General features: G+C 37.1%; 1 protein-coding gene across 4 annotated transcripts in view; it reads left to right on the top strand.

Annotated features, from left to right (window-relative positions):
• Positions 1 to 20,587, top strand: part of armc8 (armadillo repeat containing 8) — a 106,172-nt gene that overhangs the window by 26,988 nt on the left and 58,597 nt on the right. For all 4 annotated transcript variants that reach the window (XM_078551796.1, XM_078551797.1, XM_078551795.1 and 1 more), the window contains 6 exons: positions 632 to 707; positions 1,351 to 1,441; positions 1,709 to 1,769; positions 5,033 to 5,233; positions 6,092 to 6,187; positions 19,275 to 19,357. In XM_078551796.1, the coding sequence (XP_078407922.1) occupies positions 632 to 707; positions 1,351 to 1,441; positions 1,709 to 1,769; positions 5,033 to 5,233; positions 6,092 to 6,187; positions 19,275 to 19,357 (608 nt within the window). The remainder of the gene's footprint in view (positions 1 to 631; positions 708 to 1,350; positions 1,442 to 1,708; positions 1,770 to 5,032; positions 5,234 to 6,091; positions 6,188 to 19,274; positions 19,358 to 20,587) is intronic.

Raw genomic sequence — 20,587 nt, forward strand, 5'->3', positions numbered from 1 at the left:
AGGCTGAGGTTGTAATAGGTGACAGGTATTTATAGAATTGGAGACAAGAAGCATAGTTTTAGATGCCCTGAAGTTTATTGAGGCAGAGTTTGGGAGGCCCACCAAGAGAGCATCAAGACCGCCAGACTTGATTATCCCAAAGTTATGAATAAAAGCTATGGCAGCAAATGGGTTGAAGTAACCTAGAAAATAGGAGCAGGAGTAGGCCATTTGGCCCTTCAAGCTTGCTCCGCCATTCATTATGATCATGGCTGATCATCCAACTATAACAGGAGATGGAAATAGTCAGCCCTTCTGATGCAGAGGATATTGGGGTCTGACGTTTAGTATAAGGTCAAATAGGATGTTGAGACTGCAAATAGCATGGTCTAATCTTTGAGTGACCGAGGAGAGGGATGGAGTTGGTGATGACTGAGCTTCTCAATGTTCAGCTAGAAGAAATTGCCCTCTACAAGACTGGATGTTTGGCAGCAGAGATGTTGTGGAAGAGTTGAAGTAGTTGGAGCAGCAAAGCTGGATGTTATCAGCATAAGTGTGGAAGCTGAATGTCAAAACCTTTTATAGCTTAATCTTAAACTGGCTTAAATGTAAATATATTGATGATTTATTCAATTTTATTGTTTCTCAATAGGTTCAGATGCAAGCATTAAAATGCTTTTCAGTCTTGGCTTATGAAAACCCCCAAGTTTCTTTGACTCTTGTAAATGGTGAGTAGTGTATTTTGCTGAATTTCTTTGTCTACTTATTGTCTCTCTGTTCCATATCATTTCCAGAAGCATGAAATGCTGCTTTTCAAATAGCTACAATCTAGTGTGAAATCCAGTGTATGAGTTGAACCTTAATGTGTTTTTACAAACCTATAGCCACTGTACGTAGCATTTTAGTAGAATAATTTTTATGGGGCTTTTCGGCGTCATTGTGATAGGTTTAATCTAGGTACTAACTTGATGTCTGAAGTAGTTTTGCTCTTACAAATTTTTAGAAACCAATTTTACAGAAGCAATTTAAAAATCAAATCAGTGTGCATTCTGTCTACATAGACGTTCTTTGTCTGAAGTAATGTTTAGTGATCAGAGGCACCCTCTGGTGTCTTAGGCCTGTGAATACATTGATGCTGCTCTTTTTTTTAGGATTCAAAGCCATGGGTGGTTTTCATATTAGTATTTTATAGAGTTTTGTGTAGCTTATATTTGTTTATATTTGTTCTAGTATAATTAATCCACCATTTGCTGTTTCTATCAGTGAAGTATGAGCTCATTCTTGTAAAAGCTACTGCCAAGCCTATGCAAACATCCTCTTTCAAACATTTTGGTTGCAACATGTCTAATGACTCATATTCTCCTATTTTAGTGTTGGTGGATGGTGAGTTATTACCCCAAGTATTTGTGAAGATGATGCAGAGGGATAAACCTATTGAAATGCAGCTGACATCTGCAAAATGGTACCTATTCAATTTTTTCACTAGTGACATTTTGTCAAAGATACATGGCTTGCCAGTTAAATTAAATATACAGATAAACTGTTTCCACAACTTTGGATCACAGCTGTTCAAAACATTATGGCTTATAGCATAACCATTTGAGGATATTTGCTTGTTCTTAATAAGTCAACTGCGTTTATTGTCTGTCTCATATAACTAACAAAACACACAAATTTTAAACATCCTAGTTATTTCTGTAACTTATGTTACAATTTTATCATTTTACAGTTTGACTTACATGTGCAGGGCTGGTGCAATCCGGACAGATGATAACAGTATCGTTTTAAAGGTTGGTATGAGATTTCAACAATACATTCAACCTGTCTGTTTGAAGGGTAAAAGTTTTTTGTGATGTGTGTCCCCCCTGTTATTTTAGTGATGGCCATAATAGTATGCAAGGCAGCTCAGTCTTGTAATATTTGAAGTTTCTGGCTAAAAAGATTTTAACTTCAAGACTGCAAGTTCGAGGTAACAGTTTGATAAAAGACAATAAGGGGCAAGCCTAGTGAGAGTGTAAAGCTCCATGTCTTATAATTGTGCAGTGACTGATTCTTGTTTTGGAGTCTGAGCTATAACTGATATTGTACAAGAAAAACTTCACCTCCAGCTTGATAAAACAATCGTAACATCCACATTGGGGAAAGAAGAAATCAGTAGAGATCAATTGATTCCTATTGCGAAAATTCTGTTAAAGTAAGGCTGCTTCAGGATGTTCCATCTTGTTTCAGAAACCAGAATGCTATTTTTCTGTGTTTTCTTGCTCCAGATCTAAAACTTTTTTATCCCCTTCACAGTAAACGTTATTCAAGTAGGGTTGTACTCCTGAGTCAGTTCTTCCTCGTCTTGCTTAGCAGCAGTTTAGGTCTGAAGCAAGTATTGGGCTATTATACCTGTGTTTAATTTCAATATATTATCTGTTATTCTAACATGCAATTAATTATTAATTCAACAATTTGAAATGTATAACTACCTTAATGTGAAGATGTAACCCATGGTGCTTCATGGAGGCAAAAGGAGAAAAAAGGAATCCGACTCGATATTTTAAGAGGAGTGACCAAAACCTTGGTTAAAGAAGCTCTTAAAGGAGGAGAGAGAAGTGAAGAGACAAGGACTTAGTGAGGAAATTCCAACTCATGCTTAGCTAGCTGACAGCCTGGCCACGTTTGTATTACAGGGTAGGATATGCAGGTGTCCAAACCAATAGCAACACTGAGCATGGGAAGCAGGATCTTGTTGGTTCAAAGAAGGTTACAGAGGAAGGGTGACACAATTGAGGCGTTTAAACACAAGAATCCAAATTTTACATTTGGGGTATTGGGAGATGGAGACAAATGTAGCTCAGTAAGGACAGAACTATCAGGTAAGTGGCACTTGTTGGGGGATATGATATGGTAACGGGGTTTTGGTGGAGCTGAAGATTGCGGATGATGAGAGGGAGGAGAGCATTGGAGTGGTCTAACCTGGGGATTGCAGTTGCATGAGGGTTTCAGCAGCATGCACCCATGAGTGCAAGTAAGTATACTCTAGTGTGAATGAATATTGAGAGCACATGCCCAGTCGAGTTACTATATTACCCACTTTTATTTACTAATCAGAAATACAGTTGGCCATTTCTGGATTCTCAATTAGCCCATGTGTCTTTGAGCCTAATGTATTAGAGAACATTCTCCTCTACCTGCTTAAGAAACACAATGCCTCAGCATGCAGTTCCTGTCGATTTTTCTTTCCTTTTATAAATTTGTGTCTGCATTTTAAAAAACTATTTTTGCTGGTATGCGTATTTCAATTATGATGTGGGTGTACACCCCCCAATAGGCTCGAAAATGATGTCCATTATGGAGGGGTCAGTGTCTGTCTTTAAATGATATAGCCCCATTTTATCACTTGAAACCCTCTGGTATGTAGAGTTTTCCCAGAGAAGATGGTTTGGAGGATTCTGTGTTTATGAATTCTCTGTTCAGCAATAATGTATGGGATCTTATCCCTGGGTAGCATGCCTGTGCTTGCTTTTGTCAATTCTCTAGGCAATGGGGAACCATTCTCACACATCTCTGTCAGTTGTCTAAGAAAGCTACCTCTAGGTTACATTCAGCCACTTCATAGGAAGCGTATGAAGCAAGACTATTGGTTCTAGAACCGTATACTTAGTCTGGATAGGCTGCTGCAGATGTCTGATATAGAACAACTTATGTAGTTTAAATACAACTGAGGAATATGGACACCAAGTTTTTCCATTGTACTTTTTAAAAAAGTTTGGTCATGTGATATTGCCACCAAAATGATAGCTGACCAGGTGATATCTGCAAATGTCACTGCATCTCTCTCGCTTTGCACTCTGGTTGGACTTGAACTTCTGTGTAAAGGTGAATACTTTGTTTTGGGGATCTCAGTCAGAGTTGATCTGTACTTGAACTTCACATGTTAAAACTGCACCACATTGCTGTGGGTCTGGAGTCACATGTAGGCCAGACCAGGTGAGGATGGCAGATTTCCTTCGTTAAGTGACATTAGTGAACCAGATTGATTGTCATTAAAAAAAACCTATGATAGTTTCATGGTCACCATTATTGAGACTAGCTTTATATTCCAGGTTTATTAATGGAATCCAAATTCCACCAGCTGCCATGGTGGGATTACGAGTCCAGTGACATTACCACTGTGCCATCATCTTGTTAAACTCGTGCAGAAAGTTTAGAACGCAAAACACCTTTTTACAAGGGCATGATAATTGTTAATGCAATTCCAAACTCTCTGGCCCAGAATTGGAACAATTTAAACTGTTCAATCTCATTCTTACATGTCGTCAACTGTTAAAGATTTAAAAAATGTCCAGTTAGTAGGATTTTTTTTCTCTGTTTCTCTTTGACTCTTTTTTTTTGGTCTTTTGTGACCTCAATTTATCTTTCTCTACCTGGTTTTGATTCTAACTCACCCTTCTCTATTGAACCGCCTTCTTTCTCAATCATTAAATCTCTGGTTAGCAAGATAGACTGTTGGCCCCACCGTTAACTGGGATCCTGGATACTCCTTTGCCCTTGCCACACTGTTACCAGCTCATATTTCCAGCAAGTTGCAGTGCAAAAGTTCTTCTAACAAGATTACAGAAGGGTTTACACAGTGTGAGATGTCGTGCTTCAGCAATATCTGACCAATTCTGAATCTGAGGTCAAGGTGTCTCCCTTGTCAAGTTGTCCACGGAAGCCAACTAAAATGTACTACATGATATCCTTTGTAATATCATTTTATTCCCCTCCAAAATATGCATCTGTTCAGTTGGTTATGTTACACAGTTATGTGGGTTCAACTGGGAGAAAGCAAAATACGGTTTGAAGGTGACCTATTTTTAGGGCAGTGGCTTGTGAAACACAATTGAGTCCACTGTCTTTTTGGTGTTCATTCACATGATGACAAGGCAGCACACTAGAAACTCTAATCCTGAAAAACCCTCAGTTGATGTTCAGATGGGTCTCCCACCCACACTTAAAGAAATGTAATCTATTGTATGTATTGCAAATATCCTAATTAAGCTCACCAAATTCCTTGTTTGTTTAGACACTCCCATGCCTGGTTAGGATGTGCAGTAAAGAGAGGCTGCTGGAAGAGCGTGTGGAAGGTGCTGAAACCTTGGCATATCTGATAGAACCTGATGTCGAGTTACAGAGGATTGCCAGCATCACAGATCATCTTATTGCAATGCTCGCTGATTACTTCAAGTACCCGAGTTCAGTCAGTGCAATCACGGATATCAAAAGGGTAAGTTTCCTAACTTATAAATTTACAAACACTTTTTTAATTTTGAGGAAAGGTAATATTGGTTATAATGAAGTAGATGAATACATTGCAGTATTAATCTTGATAAGATGATCCATTATAAAACCAGCTATGTTCATGGTTTTAATCTAAATAATTGCACAGTAGTAAATTTACTGTCCCCTAACATTTCACATTTCTATTCCTCTTGTACTACTCATGCTGACATAGGTCAGCCAGAGAGCTGTAACCTGTGAATTAATTGTTCCACTGCTGCCTTTGAGGTAACTTCACATCAGTGGAATATAGTCTGCAGGATAGAGATTGTTTTGATTTTTCCCCCACTATCACCAGGAGATGGAACCCTCCACTTCAAAAAAAAAAATCCATTCCTTAATTATTACTGATAACCTTCAGTAAATCTTCAGCAAAGATAACTGTTTGAATTATTTGTGTCTTGCTGTGATGGAGCATAATATTGTATTGTTACACGACAAAACTGGCATTTATTTACAGCAGTTAGTGTACTATTTATTTGCTACGTAATCTTGTCAGCAAAAGGAGATCTGATTTTGCCTGTATTGATTTGTCTTTTTGTAGCTGTGATTTCCAAATTTAAATTGGAAACCATTTTTTCTATAATGATGGTCCCCTTCAACATGTAAGGCAGTAATTGAAAATGGATAACTGCTGAAGAATTGTTTGACATTTTAACAATAATTTTTAATGAATGGATACTATTTAAATAATTCTATTTGGTGTGCCACTGTATCAACTTTATTGATAATTAATGGATTAATTGCAACTGCTACAAAAATGTAAAAGTTCTTCATTTTTTTCTTCTTTCCTAATATTCTTCAGCTTGACCACGACCTCAAACATGCTCATGAGCTTCGCCAAGCTGCATTCAAGTTGTATGCCTCCCTTGGAGCGAATGACGAAGACATCCGGAAGAAGGTGAGTCTGGGAGAGGGGCGTCCCCCGGTCCTGGCAACCAACAGGCAGGGAGTGACGTCAACCTGAGAACAAGGTGAAGAGAATTAACAGTGACTTTACGAAAGAGCATAATCAGATCTGAAGAATGAATGGGATTGAGACTCATTTGTCTAGAGAAATGAGTTGTGACGTGTTCATGTTGGAATGACAAGTACTGGTGTTTCCTGTGTTGAACCTGCACCGGATCCTTAAATTACATTCTTTGCATGAGTTCGTAACAGTAGTAACAAAATAAGCACTGTGAAGTGTAGTGTATAGTACTGACTCACATATTCCAGTAGTACTGTAATGCCAGTTATATAAATGCTTGCCTACCTACCTGCTGCAAACCGGAAGTACTCAGCTTCTGTTTCTGTATCACTTTTAATTTGTGGCCTGCTGATGTGTTCATTTGTGTTGCTGATGTGCAAGTTTAATTGTAAATAAAGCTTTGTGCAATGACATTGCTGGTAGCTTGTTTTCTGAATCTACAGTAAAGCAAAACACTTTTTTCAGGTAACTTGAAAAATGGCATTTAAAATGTAGTTAAATTTTTAATCCGTACACAGTAAGTGATAAGCCACCCAGAATGGCATCTTCTTGCCTTTGGCTTATCTCAAATAAGGGAGGACTGTGTTGTGCATGCAAGTGTGCCCATCAAAACTGAGAGCCACCAATGCTGGAAAACATGCATGCTTCCATATTGCTCTGGCAATGTGACTGAAATCTCAACCTTAAAGTGTCCTTTTCCTGCAACAATGTGGCATTTTCAGTTTCATGTACTCCCTGTGCTCTTCATGAGCAAGATTGTCAAATTTGACAAAGTTATGCTGTAGACTTTGAAAAGAGTCTGCTCACATTAATTTCCTCCTTAAGCAGTTGTCACCTCTAACTTAGAGTGGGGAACCTGGTATCTTACTAATTGTTAAAATCATTTCAGTTTTTTTGCATTTTCAGGTTTGATATACAAGAAAAATGGCATTTGACCTTTTTTGTTTGTCCGCGAGTTACAACTCTGCAATCATCTTCTAACAAAAATGAGTTGACTACAGGATTGAGAAATTAGGATGAGCAAATTGTAGCTATGTCAGAAGCTGATCTTTAAGGTGAACAGACCTAATACTGCATATGTGCAGATCCCCAATGTGGTATTCTGTGGGTCTGCATTTTGCTTTTTCTGTGTTAGTGATGTTTGTTACAGAATAAGTAATTAGGTATTTGTCAGGGTACCTGAAATGCCTTATTCTAATATTATAATGTAGGTTTCAGAGTGAGCAGGTGCTACAAGTGTCATTTTTTTTGCACCACTGCGCAGAATGTTGAGGGCAATAATGTTAACTGAGAGGTAGGTGGGAGGAAGTGAAGAAGAACACCCCTTTAAACAATTTTGGGATTAGAAAACAACTATTCTGCTTTAGAGTCTTTTGCACAGTTGTAGTGAAATCATTTTTTGAGGTTAAATCAAAGTAGTTGTTATACTGATTTTGTGCAAATGGTGTAAAAACATTTAAGTTAACATCATTAACCCAAATTATAGAATCAAAGCACAGAAAAAGACTATTTGATCCATTGTACTTGTGCTGGCTCTAGGTCTCCAGGTCTTGCTTTTCTTGCACCCACTTTCAAATTGTACCATTAATTTATATTGTATCGCTTCATTCACCCTGCCAGAATGAATTATTTCACAGTTCTGTGTTTTTTTTATATATATATATTCGTTCATGGGATGCAAGTGCCGCTGGCTAGGCCAGTATTTGCCCAACCCTAATTGCCCTTGAGAAACTGGTGGTGAGCTGCCTTCTTGAATGCTGCAGTCCTTGTGCAGATACACCTACCGTGCTGTTAGGAAGGGAGCTCAAAAGTTTTTGACCCAGTTATAGTGAAGGAACGTTGATATAGTTCCAAGTCAGGATGATGTGTGGCTAGGAAGGGAACTCACAAGTGGTAGTGTTTCTATGCATCTGCTGCCCTTGTCCTTGGTGGTAGAGGTTGCAAGTTTGGAAGGTGTTGTCAGAGGAACCTTGGTGAGTCATGGCAGTGTATCTTGTATATGGTACACATTCCTGCCACTGCACTAGTGGTGCTAGTAGTGAATGTTTAAGGCGGTAGCTTGGGTGCCAGTCGAGTGGGTTGCTTTTTCCTGGATGGTGTGAAGCTTCTTGAATGTTGTTGGAGCTGCATTTATCCAGGCAAGTAGAAAGTATTCCATCACGCTCCTGACTCATGTCTTGTAGATGGTGGACAGGCTTTGGGAAGTCGAGGTGAGTTACATTTGTCCATTTCACCAGTCTGTGTCCTCCTGACATTTGTTACTATCATCCTCACTGTTTAATACACTTGAGTTCTGTGTCATCTGCAAACTTTGAAATTATGCCCTGTATGGATCCCAAGGTCAGGTCATTACTGTATATCAAAAAGAGCAGAGATCTCAATACCAACTGTTGGGTGACACCACTGCACATTTCTCCTCCAGTCTGAGAAAACAACTGTTCAGCACTACTCTTGGTTTTCTGTCCCTTAGCCAATTTTGTATCCACACTGTGTATGCAATCACACAAACCTTTGCTAACAAGTCTATTGCACGACCCTCATCAAAGAACTCAAGTTAGTCAAACATAATTTGCAATTAACATCCATGCTGGCTTTCATTGGTTAACTTGTATTTTTCCAAATGCCAATTAATTTTGTCCTGAATTAATGTGTCTCAAAGTATCATTATCACCAATATTCAACTGACTGGCTTGGTAATGGTTGGATTCCTCTCCTCTCCCTCCCCTTTTTTTCAACAAGGGTTTTACATTTGAAGATCTATAGTCCTCTGACACCTCTTCCATATCCACAGAGGATTGGAAGATTGTGGCCAGAACCCACTACCTTTACTTCCCTCAGCAACTAGGATGCATTCTCTCAGGACCAGGTGACTTTTGTACTTTTTGAAAAGTAATCTTTTTATCCTTATCTATTCTTATCCATGCAATTTCTCTACTACCTCTTGCTGTGACATTGACAGCATCTATTCTTTGGTGAAGGAAAGTGCACAGTACTTATTACTTCAGCCATGCCCTCTGCCTCCACAAGAAGACCTTTTTGATCCCTAATTGGCCCACCCTTCCTTTGGCCACCCTCTTATGCTTAGGAAAGACATTTGGGTTTCCTTTTATGTTACCTGCTAATCTATTCTCTCACGTACGTTTTACCCCTTAATTCCTTTTTTATTTCTTCCCTGTATATTTTGTGTTCAGCTTGCTTCTCTACTGAATTATTAATGTGACATTATCTTAACTCTCCTTTTCCAGTTTCGTTTTTACCTCCATCTAGAGTCATCCAGGGATTCCAGCTTTGAATTGCTGCCTTTCCCCTCCCTTGTGGGAATGTGTCTGGTCTGTACCTGAACTATGCCCTCTTTGAAGGCCTCCCATTGTCATTTACTGTTTTATTCACCAGTCTTTGATTCCATCCACCTGGTTTAGATCCCTTTTTAACTGATTGCAATTGCCCTTCAGTTGATTATTTTCACGATTGAATTTTTTTTGTTTGACCTTTTTCTTAAAAACACTAAACATAATACTGTTTCCCCCTAATCAACTCTATCAAAACACTGACCACCTCTATTAAATTTCTCCTTAACCACTTCTGCTTGAAGGGAAACAGTCCCACCTTCTCTCATCTTTCTACATAAATGAAGTCCCTCACCCCTGGTATCGTTTTGGTAAATCTCTGTACCTACTCCAAGGCACTTGACCTCCTTCCTAAAGTGTGGTGCCCATCTGTGACTTACCCTAAATATTCATAAATTGTTGGTTAAACTTTGGGAAATAATCTTTGCTGGCCCAATTTACAAAGTAAGTTTTATTATGTTGTTATCCCAGGAAAATCATCTTGTCATGATAAAAAAGTAAATTAATATTTACATTTTGTGAGGTGAATTTGATCAACTTCTTAATGTGCAAGTACTTTTCAGTGTAATTGCACTGAAATAGTGTTCAAACACTGCACTGTCATAGAGCTCAAGGCAGTTTTTCAAAAATATATGAATTGGAGACTTACAAATAAAGACAAAAAGTACCTCATTCCCATGTGATTTCTGAGGATATCCATTGAATTGGGCCATTTTTTATATCTCCACAAGTAAATATTTTTAGAGACATTTTTTGCTTATTATTAGATGTTTATTCTTTTCTGTCCCTTGTGCATGTACTGTTAATTAGCAACTATGTTATTGACCTCTATAGTTCACACTAATGTCCTTTTTATTATAGGACAGTGAATAAAATTGCCTTTTGCACATTATTAATGTAACAGAAGAAAAATAACTGAATTATGTTTGTATATGGGCACTGACTTGTATCTGCATGAAAAGGAACCAAATCGATTCAAAATTCACTCATATCCTACTCTGTCCTATCTCGATCCATTCATTATTCATTTGTAAACAGTAGGCAGGTGCTCCACTGCTTATGCTATTGAGTGGGAAGTTAAGTTGTAGTCTCATGGCGGTTGCCTGTTTATTCAAGTCCACCTCCCTCACTGGACAGTTTCATTAGAATTTACCCATTCTGCTTTGACCTACTTGCATTCTGCTGTCCAATTAGAAAGCACCACTGTTGCCGAATGTCATTGTCTCTGGCTCTCTCAGTCTTGCTGTCCAAGTGTTGAGCATTGTCTGTAAGGCCACTGAAAGAATATTCATTTAAAAAGTGTTTGCCTGAAGTTTTTCAATAAAATGGACAGTAGGAATTCATATTGCATTCTGCATTTTATGAAGGTCTGTCAGTCACTTAAGGTGTGCGATATGTTTACCATCCAGAGCGAATGGTATTAGGCATAATCATTGAACAGTACATGTGTATAACACATAAAGAACCTTGGAAACAAGGGTATTCCCACTATGTGGAATTTTGATGCATCTCCAAATACCTGAACAAATAGACCCTAGTACACCACATGTTCTTGTGTGCCTGTATGCTCCAGGATATCTGCCCTCTCCTAACTCTGGCCTTTGCAGTTACACTGCTCTAAAATGAGGTTTATCCTTTGGCTTTGAATATATTTATGCATGAATCATCAATGTGGGACTTCTTGCATGTCTGTAATTCATGTATAACTATCAATTGCATTATTTGACATACAAAGTTGGTCCACAGCAGGTTGAGGCTATAATTCTAGGATGTTAAAAGAACGAACTCTGGTTTACAATGCCCAGAATTTTTGGGTATTGAACTAAGGCTTGTTGCTAAGGTGGATGTAAATTCTCTCTGCTCTAAGTAATTTGTTTCCACATCTTATTAGTTTTAACTAATAAGAGCTGTAGGATCCTTTACCTTGGGCCTGTTCAGAGTTGCTGCCAACATTTTTGATTTGCCTTCGCAGAAAATAGATGGATATTCTGTTCCAGGACATCGATCAGATACTTTCTGCATGAAGTCACCCTTTACATCGAATTGTTTTAAGTTCGTCCCTACCCTTAGTCAAAATGCTTAGTAAATATTTTCATCGAATCCTAGGCCAAATATCAGACACGACGTAATGTCTGAATTAAATCAATTGCAGTACGAGCAAAAGGGAATATTTTTAGCTTGGTGGGGAAAACCTGCTGTGGCCTGACATTTTTGTTTGCACTTCTATACAGCCTTTCCTGCCCACTCCAAAGCTGCTTTTTGGTTTTGAAATAGGTTTTAGGTGTTTTTGATCAATTCCTAATTGGTTCTATGTTCTTTTGTGCTATCATAGTCATTACTTTTAATCATTCAAAGTAGATCATTAACCTTAATTTTTGCTGCGCTGTAAATTCTAAGGGAGCCCCTTGTTTGGATTTCTTTTATGTTTGCAAGTGCAGCTGCAGAGAGCCTTTTAACAGCTTCAGGTTGGACTGTCATATGGCATATCATGCATAATGGTAGCAACCAAAACAACTTTGGGACTCCTTTGTTCATTGTTTTGCTGTAAAAAGGCCTACTTGTGAGAATTTTCCCTTTTTTTGGTAATTTTATGATTTTCTTGAGTATGTGATACCATCGCAGGGTATTTTACCCACTCCATTTCTTATCACTGCTATTCAGATTAATCATTGTTTATTAATGTGCTTCTCCTTATTTGATGCTTTAGCAAAAAGCAATTTCAATTCAACAATAATTTTAAAGTGTTCTACCTCTTTGAGATGTCATAGTGGGTTATTAATCTTATTCTCAGTACCTGAAGGAAAACATATATATGAAATAATCTATTTTGTGGTTCAAAGGTCTTTTCTAAGGTTGTGGTTAAGGTGCATTGTTGGAGCAGAGTAGTTGAAAGCTGCGCTGTGTACCTCCCTATGCTGCACGTGGCTGAGTGCATCATGCTAAATACTGCCAGAACTAAAAAAAATGTTCTATTCTCCACCACTGACAGCCCTCATCTTTAGTACAAAAAGATGCCCCACAAAAATGGAATACTCACCATCAGTAACTCCTTTCAAAAACAGATTGAGAATTCGGAATGACTTCCAATGCCTTTTTATTTTTAATGTTGATGCCCTTGTACGGAAAACCTGACTTGGAGTTAATGACTTGAAAATGATGAAGTTGTTAATGCTCTGTTAATGACTACCATGTCAACTCAGTTTCCAGCTTAGTTTTCAAAATTACATTCTCCTGTTATTTCCTGTGTTCAATATAAACCAAAGCAACAGAAACAGAAAAATGCAAATTCCCTTAACAAAATTGATATTTTAACTATGAAAGTTAGCAGTATTGTTGCAAAATTCTGATTTTAACTGCTGTTTAATCAGTGATTTGATAAAGCTGCAGAACTATTACCAGCACCTAAAAATTGCTGCTGTTTAGTGTTATGATTTTTAAAGGTTTAAAATGCCAATCTACTTTTCTCTCATGGGATCTAACCAAATATTGTAAATTACATTTTCAATTTAAGGAATAAGTACCTTTGGCACATTGTAGATTGGATGGATTGTAATAGATTTTCTGCCATTGACTGGGTGGATATTTGTTTTTTAAATGACTGCAGTAGATTTTTATTTTATTTTTAATAACCTAATTGTTTTGTGATGAAGGCATGAATCATAATTGATCTGTTGTAGCAACATATTTCAAGACTTTTTAGCAAATACTTTTGCATGTGAGTGATCTGTAAATTATATCCTGAGCAACCCTAAAATTGGATAACAACTTTCAAGTTCCTTCTGTGCATTTTGAGTTGTTAATTTTAGAATGAATTGACAAATGATTGTAAAATGACATTGCATCCCATTTGGAAGTTGCCATTACTACATTGAGAAACTGCACATTATAGGAAAATTCCTTTCACCATATCTGACTAAAAGTTAGGCTTGACTTTGTCATGAGACTTTAAGATCAATCCTGTGGTAAGGTAATATAAGAGCAAAGTCAGCAAAGCTTAAAAGCTTATGATTGTTGTGGAGCATTTGGATTTAAAAATGAAACCTATAATGCATGTTGTATGATATCAAACATCTATAAACTGGTTATAGAGCACCATGTCGGCAGGGTTATTGAAATATTGATTATAATGATTCACAACTTAAGGTGTTCATTATTTCCAATAATGTTGTTAAAGCATTCATGAACCATAAATTTTATATGTTGCAGATATAAAATGCAGGTTGGAATGTTGCCCCCTCTATGCAAAGTTAGCCATTGCTTGAAGAAGCATCTGTCAAGTTATGGTAAATCTGTGACTTTCCTGTTGATGTGGCAGCCCAATAGTCACAGTCTGCTGTACTTGTAACCAACTAATTGAGACAATTGCACTCGTCAGGCACCCCTAGCTACTAGTGCTTCTTAATATTAAAAGTTATCTAATGTTTTTGCACATAATTAAATTATTACGAAGAATTATCACCAACCTACGTATCTGTTTTTGTTTTGGTATCTTTAGTTTCTTTAACAAACCCTGATGAAAATGAGTTGGAGTTAGCCCAGCAGTGTGAAGGAGAACAATGGATGTGCTAGTTGATATTTCCATTGATAATCCACCACCCTCATACCGTTGTCAGTAATAGCATCTGGCCAAAAGCCTTGATGTCATCAATAGATGTTGTTTAAAAAAATATATAAAACATTCCATTGAGATTCTTTTTAATCATTTGATCATTTTAGTCAGGCACTGCTGATGGTGATCAAACATCAAGGTGTATTAAACCTATATTAAAACTATTAAAAAGTCATTGAATATCTGAAGACTATAATGTGCATAAGTTTACAGTCATTATAATTATACGTGTTACAATGGTCTGCTATGAACTAGCCATTCTACTGGAGTCATTCCAATAGTTTTTAATATCTATAATAGAATGGCTGGTTCATAGTGGACCATTGTAATGTAGCATTACCATGTCTAACTGCTGATTTGATTAGTGGAAATATGGTAGTAACGTCTCATTAATTTGATGGTTGCAACTTTGTCGGATTTGCTAGCCGTTTCACCTGTGGCTTAGAAGGCTGTATGTTCCAGCCCCATTACTAGGGTTTGAGTTCATAATGTAAGGTGACACCCGAATGAAGTATAGTGCTTGATAGTGGTGATTCCTTTGGGGGTGAGGCATTGAACCAATATGCCTGTTTCTGTGAATGTTAAAGATCAGTTTTCATTCAAAAAAGCATAGAGTTCTACCAATTTCCAGGCCATGCCTTCCTCAGATAACGTCATTAAACAACATTTTGCTTTTACCTTAGTTTTTTCCAGCTATTTTTGTCATTAAACAACTTCTGTTAATTGTACTGTGCTGTGTGCAGAATGACTTTTGTGTTTGCCAATATAATGGTAACTACACTTCAAGGAAGTTCATTCTGGCATATTATTAAGTGCAATATAAAAGCATGTCTTTATCAGGAGCAGAAGGATTTGGCTAAAGTGTGTTGGGGTATTGACTCACAGGATACCTCAGTAGCCCTGGTTCTGCCAGTGATTTTGAGCGAAATAGAAGGAACTCTCTTCCAATTTTATTTTTATTAAATACAGTCTTTTGCAACAATGGGATCAGTGTGAGACCATCAATGTTAAATTTATAAACAAACCCAATAGGGGTGTACCCTGATTTGGGAGCAAATCGGAGTGAAATCTTTTGGAGGAAACTTTGCTCTGGAGTTGAGTCCGCCCCTGGCTATTGATACATCACAGCAGTTGCTAAAAGGTTGTATAGTATAAGTGCAACCTAAGGAAGGCAAGATTTATATTCTCAGTGAATCCAACATTCTTGTAGCTCTATCGTGTATTGCGCATAACAGGTAAACCTGTAAATAAGATTTGCACAAGCATCCAGCCATAAGCTGTGGACTGTATGTTCTGTCCCATTGCAAAAAGTTTTGAGAAGATTTTAAATAACATGCACACAAGATGCACTTTCAGTTAGAGATGTAATTCTGTCTGTGTGTATAGTAAAATAAGATGTGCCCACCCAAGTTGCTTACATTTAGATCGTTTTGCTATGAGGCACGAGTATTTGGATGTGGATTACTACCACCTTTCTCTTTTCACCCACCTCTCCTCCTCCCCTGCCTCCCAAGTTTCAGTTCTTAACTGAGGTGTTTCTCCAAAGAGTAAGTCTTATTTTGTTGGGGTTGACTTGAAGAAGCAGAGATTTCTTGCCAGTTTGCTTGGCTAGAAAATTGGGAAGAAGTGTAATGTTTATATATTCTGTGAATATTTCAACAGTCTTCTAGTGCATGGGTTCAGCACTATTAGTCTCTGTTATCATTGTTTTCGTTTCATTGAACTTGCATTTTGTGATTAAATTACACCCTCCAATCAATTCTTTAATGTTGAGATAAAAATAGAAATCTGTAACTGCTGGAAATCTGAACTAAAAACACAGGAAGCTATAAATACACAGCAGGTGTGTGGCATTTGAAAGACTGTGTATTTAGTGAGCAGATCTTTCTTGATGAAATCTGCTCTCGAAGAATTTTGATGTAAGTAAAGAGTGTCATGAATAATGAGAATCACCCTTTGTCTCAGTATTGCTATTGGATGCTTTCGGGGAAACGGTTACAATCCATCAGATGCAGGACAAATCGGTTCCTAAATCCATTTGTGCCCTTCCCTAAGAACTTTTAACAGGAGTTTGTATGAACGAGGATATGCACTTAGGATGGGACTCTGATTATTTTAATGCATTGGAATAGTTTTTATACATATTTAATTAAAGTTAGGTCTCTGTGATAGGGATTTTTTTTTCTTTTATTGTTATTAATATGTAATTTTGTTAATGAACGAGCAATGTACCTGAAATTAATTTCTGTATGAACTTCCGTATGGATAATAAAGTGAAATTGAATTAAATTTGAATTGAAAAGATGGTTTAACTTTTCAGATATAGACTGGAAACGTTGACATATCTTTTCTCCTTATGGTCACTGACAGACCTGCTATGTATTCACTGTATTTCTGTTTGTAGTATTCAGACAAAGTTTACTGCAGTCAAAAGTTTTTCACTTGAGAATTATCTAAACTGATTACCTGAATAATAACTCTTCATTCCAACTAGAATTCAGAGTTTTGTGTAGCAATAGTGGCTGGGAAAGAACCTTGTCTTAATAACAGTATTGATATGTGGTGCTGGTTTCTATGACTCCACAATGTCACAAAACTATTTATGAAGTTGGCAATTTTAAATAAGTAATCTTCAACCAAGGAGCCCTTTAGGTGGAAAGGTTTACTAAGAATTAAAAATACAAATTGAAATGGGATTTGTTTATTTTCTAACAAGTTTGAATTCTGCAGTAAGTATGGATATACATTTCCAGAGAGAAACTTGGGGATATAAGAGTTTACACAACTGTACACAGCTGTACATGGATGTTTTTATTTAAAGAAAACCAATTTTCAATAGATGATGCTAGTTGAGTCGAGACTAATTATTTCATCATGATTTTCTGAAAGTTTCAGTTTATTATTGTGAAGGGTTTTTTAGGATCAGCTAAGTTCTTGGAAAAAAGTATAATTGCTGCTTCCTTACCAAAATCCAAATTTCTATTGCAAGATTTTAATCAATTTGCAATAAAGTGGAAAGCTGAATTTGCAATTTTATTGTTGTACAGAATTTGATTTAATCTGATAACACCTATTCGAAGTCATAAGTTAAGTACAGTGCTAAAAATTTGATGTCAGGGAAGTTTGTGAGAACAGGTGGTGTTCTGGTTTGTTAAAATGCTGCTTTCCCTCTGGGATAAAAAAAGGTTGTGTTAATTGAATAATAGAGGTTTAGTAATGTCAATTCAGTGATTGTGCTGCAGCTACTTTATCTTTTTTGCATGTATCAATATATAACAACAATTTTTTGATAAAATTTCCCTCGAGTGGATCAGGTATAAAAATCAAGTCTCTTCCATCTAAGAACAGGCTGTAAAATTTTCAGTAACCCCTGCCCAAGATTAGAAATTAATACACTGCTTGACCTAAAAGTAAAGCTATGGAATGAAAACAGCAGAATGCAACTTAGCACATTTAGTTTTCTTTTTAAAATTGCTTGAACATCGAGTGCCAATTTAAGAAAATAAATCGGGTGAAAGAGGACATTGCTGTCTTTGGGCTTCCTTAAGAGGGTACAGTAGCCTTGTGGTTCTACCCGAAGGTTGTGAGGTTAAGTGACATAATAGTAAATTGTGAAACTGAATTCAATCGATTGCTGGGCTAGCACCAGGAAAAAAATGACAGTGGAAGCTGCCAGGTTGTTGTAAAAGCCCAGTGGATTACTCATGTCTTTCAGGGAAGGGGCTTCTTAACTCTGCCTGACCTAGCCTAAAAGTAACCCCAGCCCCACACTGCATAGTTGTCACTTAAAGCCCACAAGGGACAATAAATACTGTCCTATTACTGTTTCCTGCATTCCAATAACTAATAAAAAATAAAATTCTACATCTGATGCATGTGTTGATTTGGGGTCGGTGGGAAGGGAGGGGGATAGAGAAAAAGAGATGTTTTAGAAAAAATGCTATTGAAAGCTGGTGTCCTACTCATTTCTATAAGAAGGGTGTTGTGAGGCTGAGGCTGGATGCAAGTGTCTCATACTCTCAGGCGATGGCCTGCCTTGGAAATGGCATCCCTGATTGGGAGGCTACACGTTGCCAGGTAAAACTTCTAAACATAACTTTCTCTAGAAGAGCAGTGCATTTTAAGAAGGATTGCATGAGTAAAAGGTTAACGTAAGGCCTGATTTTGAGGGGTTGATTTTAACAATCAACTGCAACTTGAGATTGAACTTTGCCTTTACAACTGCTACCAACATTTAAAAAGCACCTTTAATGTTGTAAAATGTGGCAAGATGCTTTACAAGGGAATTCTCAAACAGAATTTGGCATTGAGTCACAGGGAGAGATGTTAGAACAGATGAAGTTGGTCTGTTTTGTTTTCATCCTGTGAATAAATTTGTTGATGCAGGGAAATCAGAATAACCAAATCTAAGAGTTATTGATTTCTAATTTGCCACTTAGTGGCCATTTTTTAGCATCAATTTTAAGACAGATTATGAAAACTTAATCCTTTATTGTGTTTGGAAGGATTTAGAATACAGACAATGCCAATCAAGATGATACATTTGATGATCTCCATTTCCTAGATTGGCTGAGTTACCAAATCCAGGAGATGAACAATTACCTCTGCATGGGAGCTTCCTACAAGCACAGTTCATTTCAGGGACGATTGCTGCATGGATGGTCTTTGATGGTCTTTTGTTTGCTAGCAAGCTTTATTACTCTGTTGAGATTCCGTTTGTGGAGGGTAAAATTTAGATTGATGGTGCCAGGTAATAGAAACTATAGACCAATTGACCCCCAACTTGTGATTAATGGGTTGGTACTGATTGCTTATCATCTACTATTCTTTCAAGCCCATATGAGTTCCTACTATGAAATTATTCTACCCTGATATTGTAATGAATATGTTAAAATTGTGAAGTTTATGAAAACTATTTGAATCATTTTGTCTGCCTCTTACTGAGCCCCAGCTAAAATAATGTCTTATAAAGTGCAACGGCTAGATTTAATTATGCCTCAGTGAATTTGTGACATCACAAACCCTGTTAGTTACTTATGCCACTGTTAACTTTTTGTTATAGATTATTGAGACTGAAAATATGATGGATCGAATTGTGACTGGCTTAGCTGAGTCTAGTATCAAGGTGCGGTTAGCTGCTGTCAGGTATGGATGGACTCCTGAACTTTCCTGTCTGAAATAAAATTTGATAGTTGTAAAACAAATGTAGTGATTAGTATTGTATTGACTCAGCAGACACTGAATCTTTAATCAGCTTAGTAAATACTCCTGTAGCACTTTGCATGGATAATAAAATATAGAATGACAGCGAGTCCAGATTTGCTATATAATTAGCTGGCTAGGGTGTGATAAGCCATGAACTTGAAGTTTAAGCACTTTCTTTAAAGAACTTGAAGTATCCTTTGAGGGCCTGGCACTTAACCACCTCTTTGGTAAAATTCTACTGCACTATAATGCAAGTATGCTATCAATTTTAAATTATTAGTTGCATGGTAGATTAACAAGCAAATTCTAATTCGGTGAAAGAATGACCGCATCAAATAACTAATTAAAATAAAAGTTGGTTTGATAGTTTTGTGATTATGCTTTCAGCTTCTCAAGTGCCTGGGGGGAATCTTTTAGCTTTCATGGTTGAAACATCATTTTTTCTAGGAATTAAATCCAACAACCCTATTAATCTTTGGATAATTGAATTAGTAAATTATTCTAAGATACATTTTAATAAGTATAACTAGTAAGGCAAATTCCAATTTAATATTGATTTTGTGTAAGATGCAGCTATGTAAGTGGATATATGTCAGCTTGACTGGAGAAACCCTCATTATGTAGGTGGAGTGTACTTTGATTTTGTCTACAAGGTTGTTTTGAGTTGTAGTCTTGCATTAAGTGGATATATGTCAGCTTGACTGGAGAAATCCTCATAAAGGAGACAGATCAAAGACGGTAGTGGCTGTTCCCAGGCATAGAGGACTGAGTTACGAAAAAAGACCAAAAAAAAATGCAGCTGTTGAACCTTAGGAGACAGTTAGGAGAAGACCTCAAAGTTATGCCAAGCTATTTAATGGAATAAAAATAATAAATTCTCAAGTTAAATTTTGATAGTGGGACAAGGAGGCAAAGTGTCAATTTCGTGAAAGACCAATTTTATACCGATGTCAGGAAGTTGTTTTTGCAAAACCGACCAACTGGATCAAGTTTATTTAAGAAACTATTGGGCACTAAAGGTGGTTTGTAGGTAGGATGGACTGAACAGCTGGCTTAATTTTTCTTGTGATCTTCTGATCTTTTGGCAATAATCATTTGGGCAGTTTAGTTTTTAATGGCTAATTTTATTTTTGAAATGTAGGAACAGATGGGACACAGATGTAGGCCATT

This window comes from Cetorhinus maximus, chromosome 11 (genome assembly GCF_964194155.1).
Source record: "Cetorhinus maximus chromosome 11, sCetMax3.hap1.1, whole genome shotgun sequence".
NCBI classification, from domain to species: domain Eukaryota; kingdom Metazoa; phylum Chordata; class Chondrichthyes; order Lamniformes; family Cetorhinidae; genus Cetorhinus; species Cetorhinus maximus.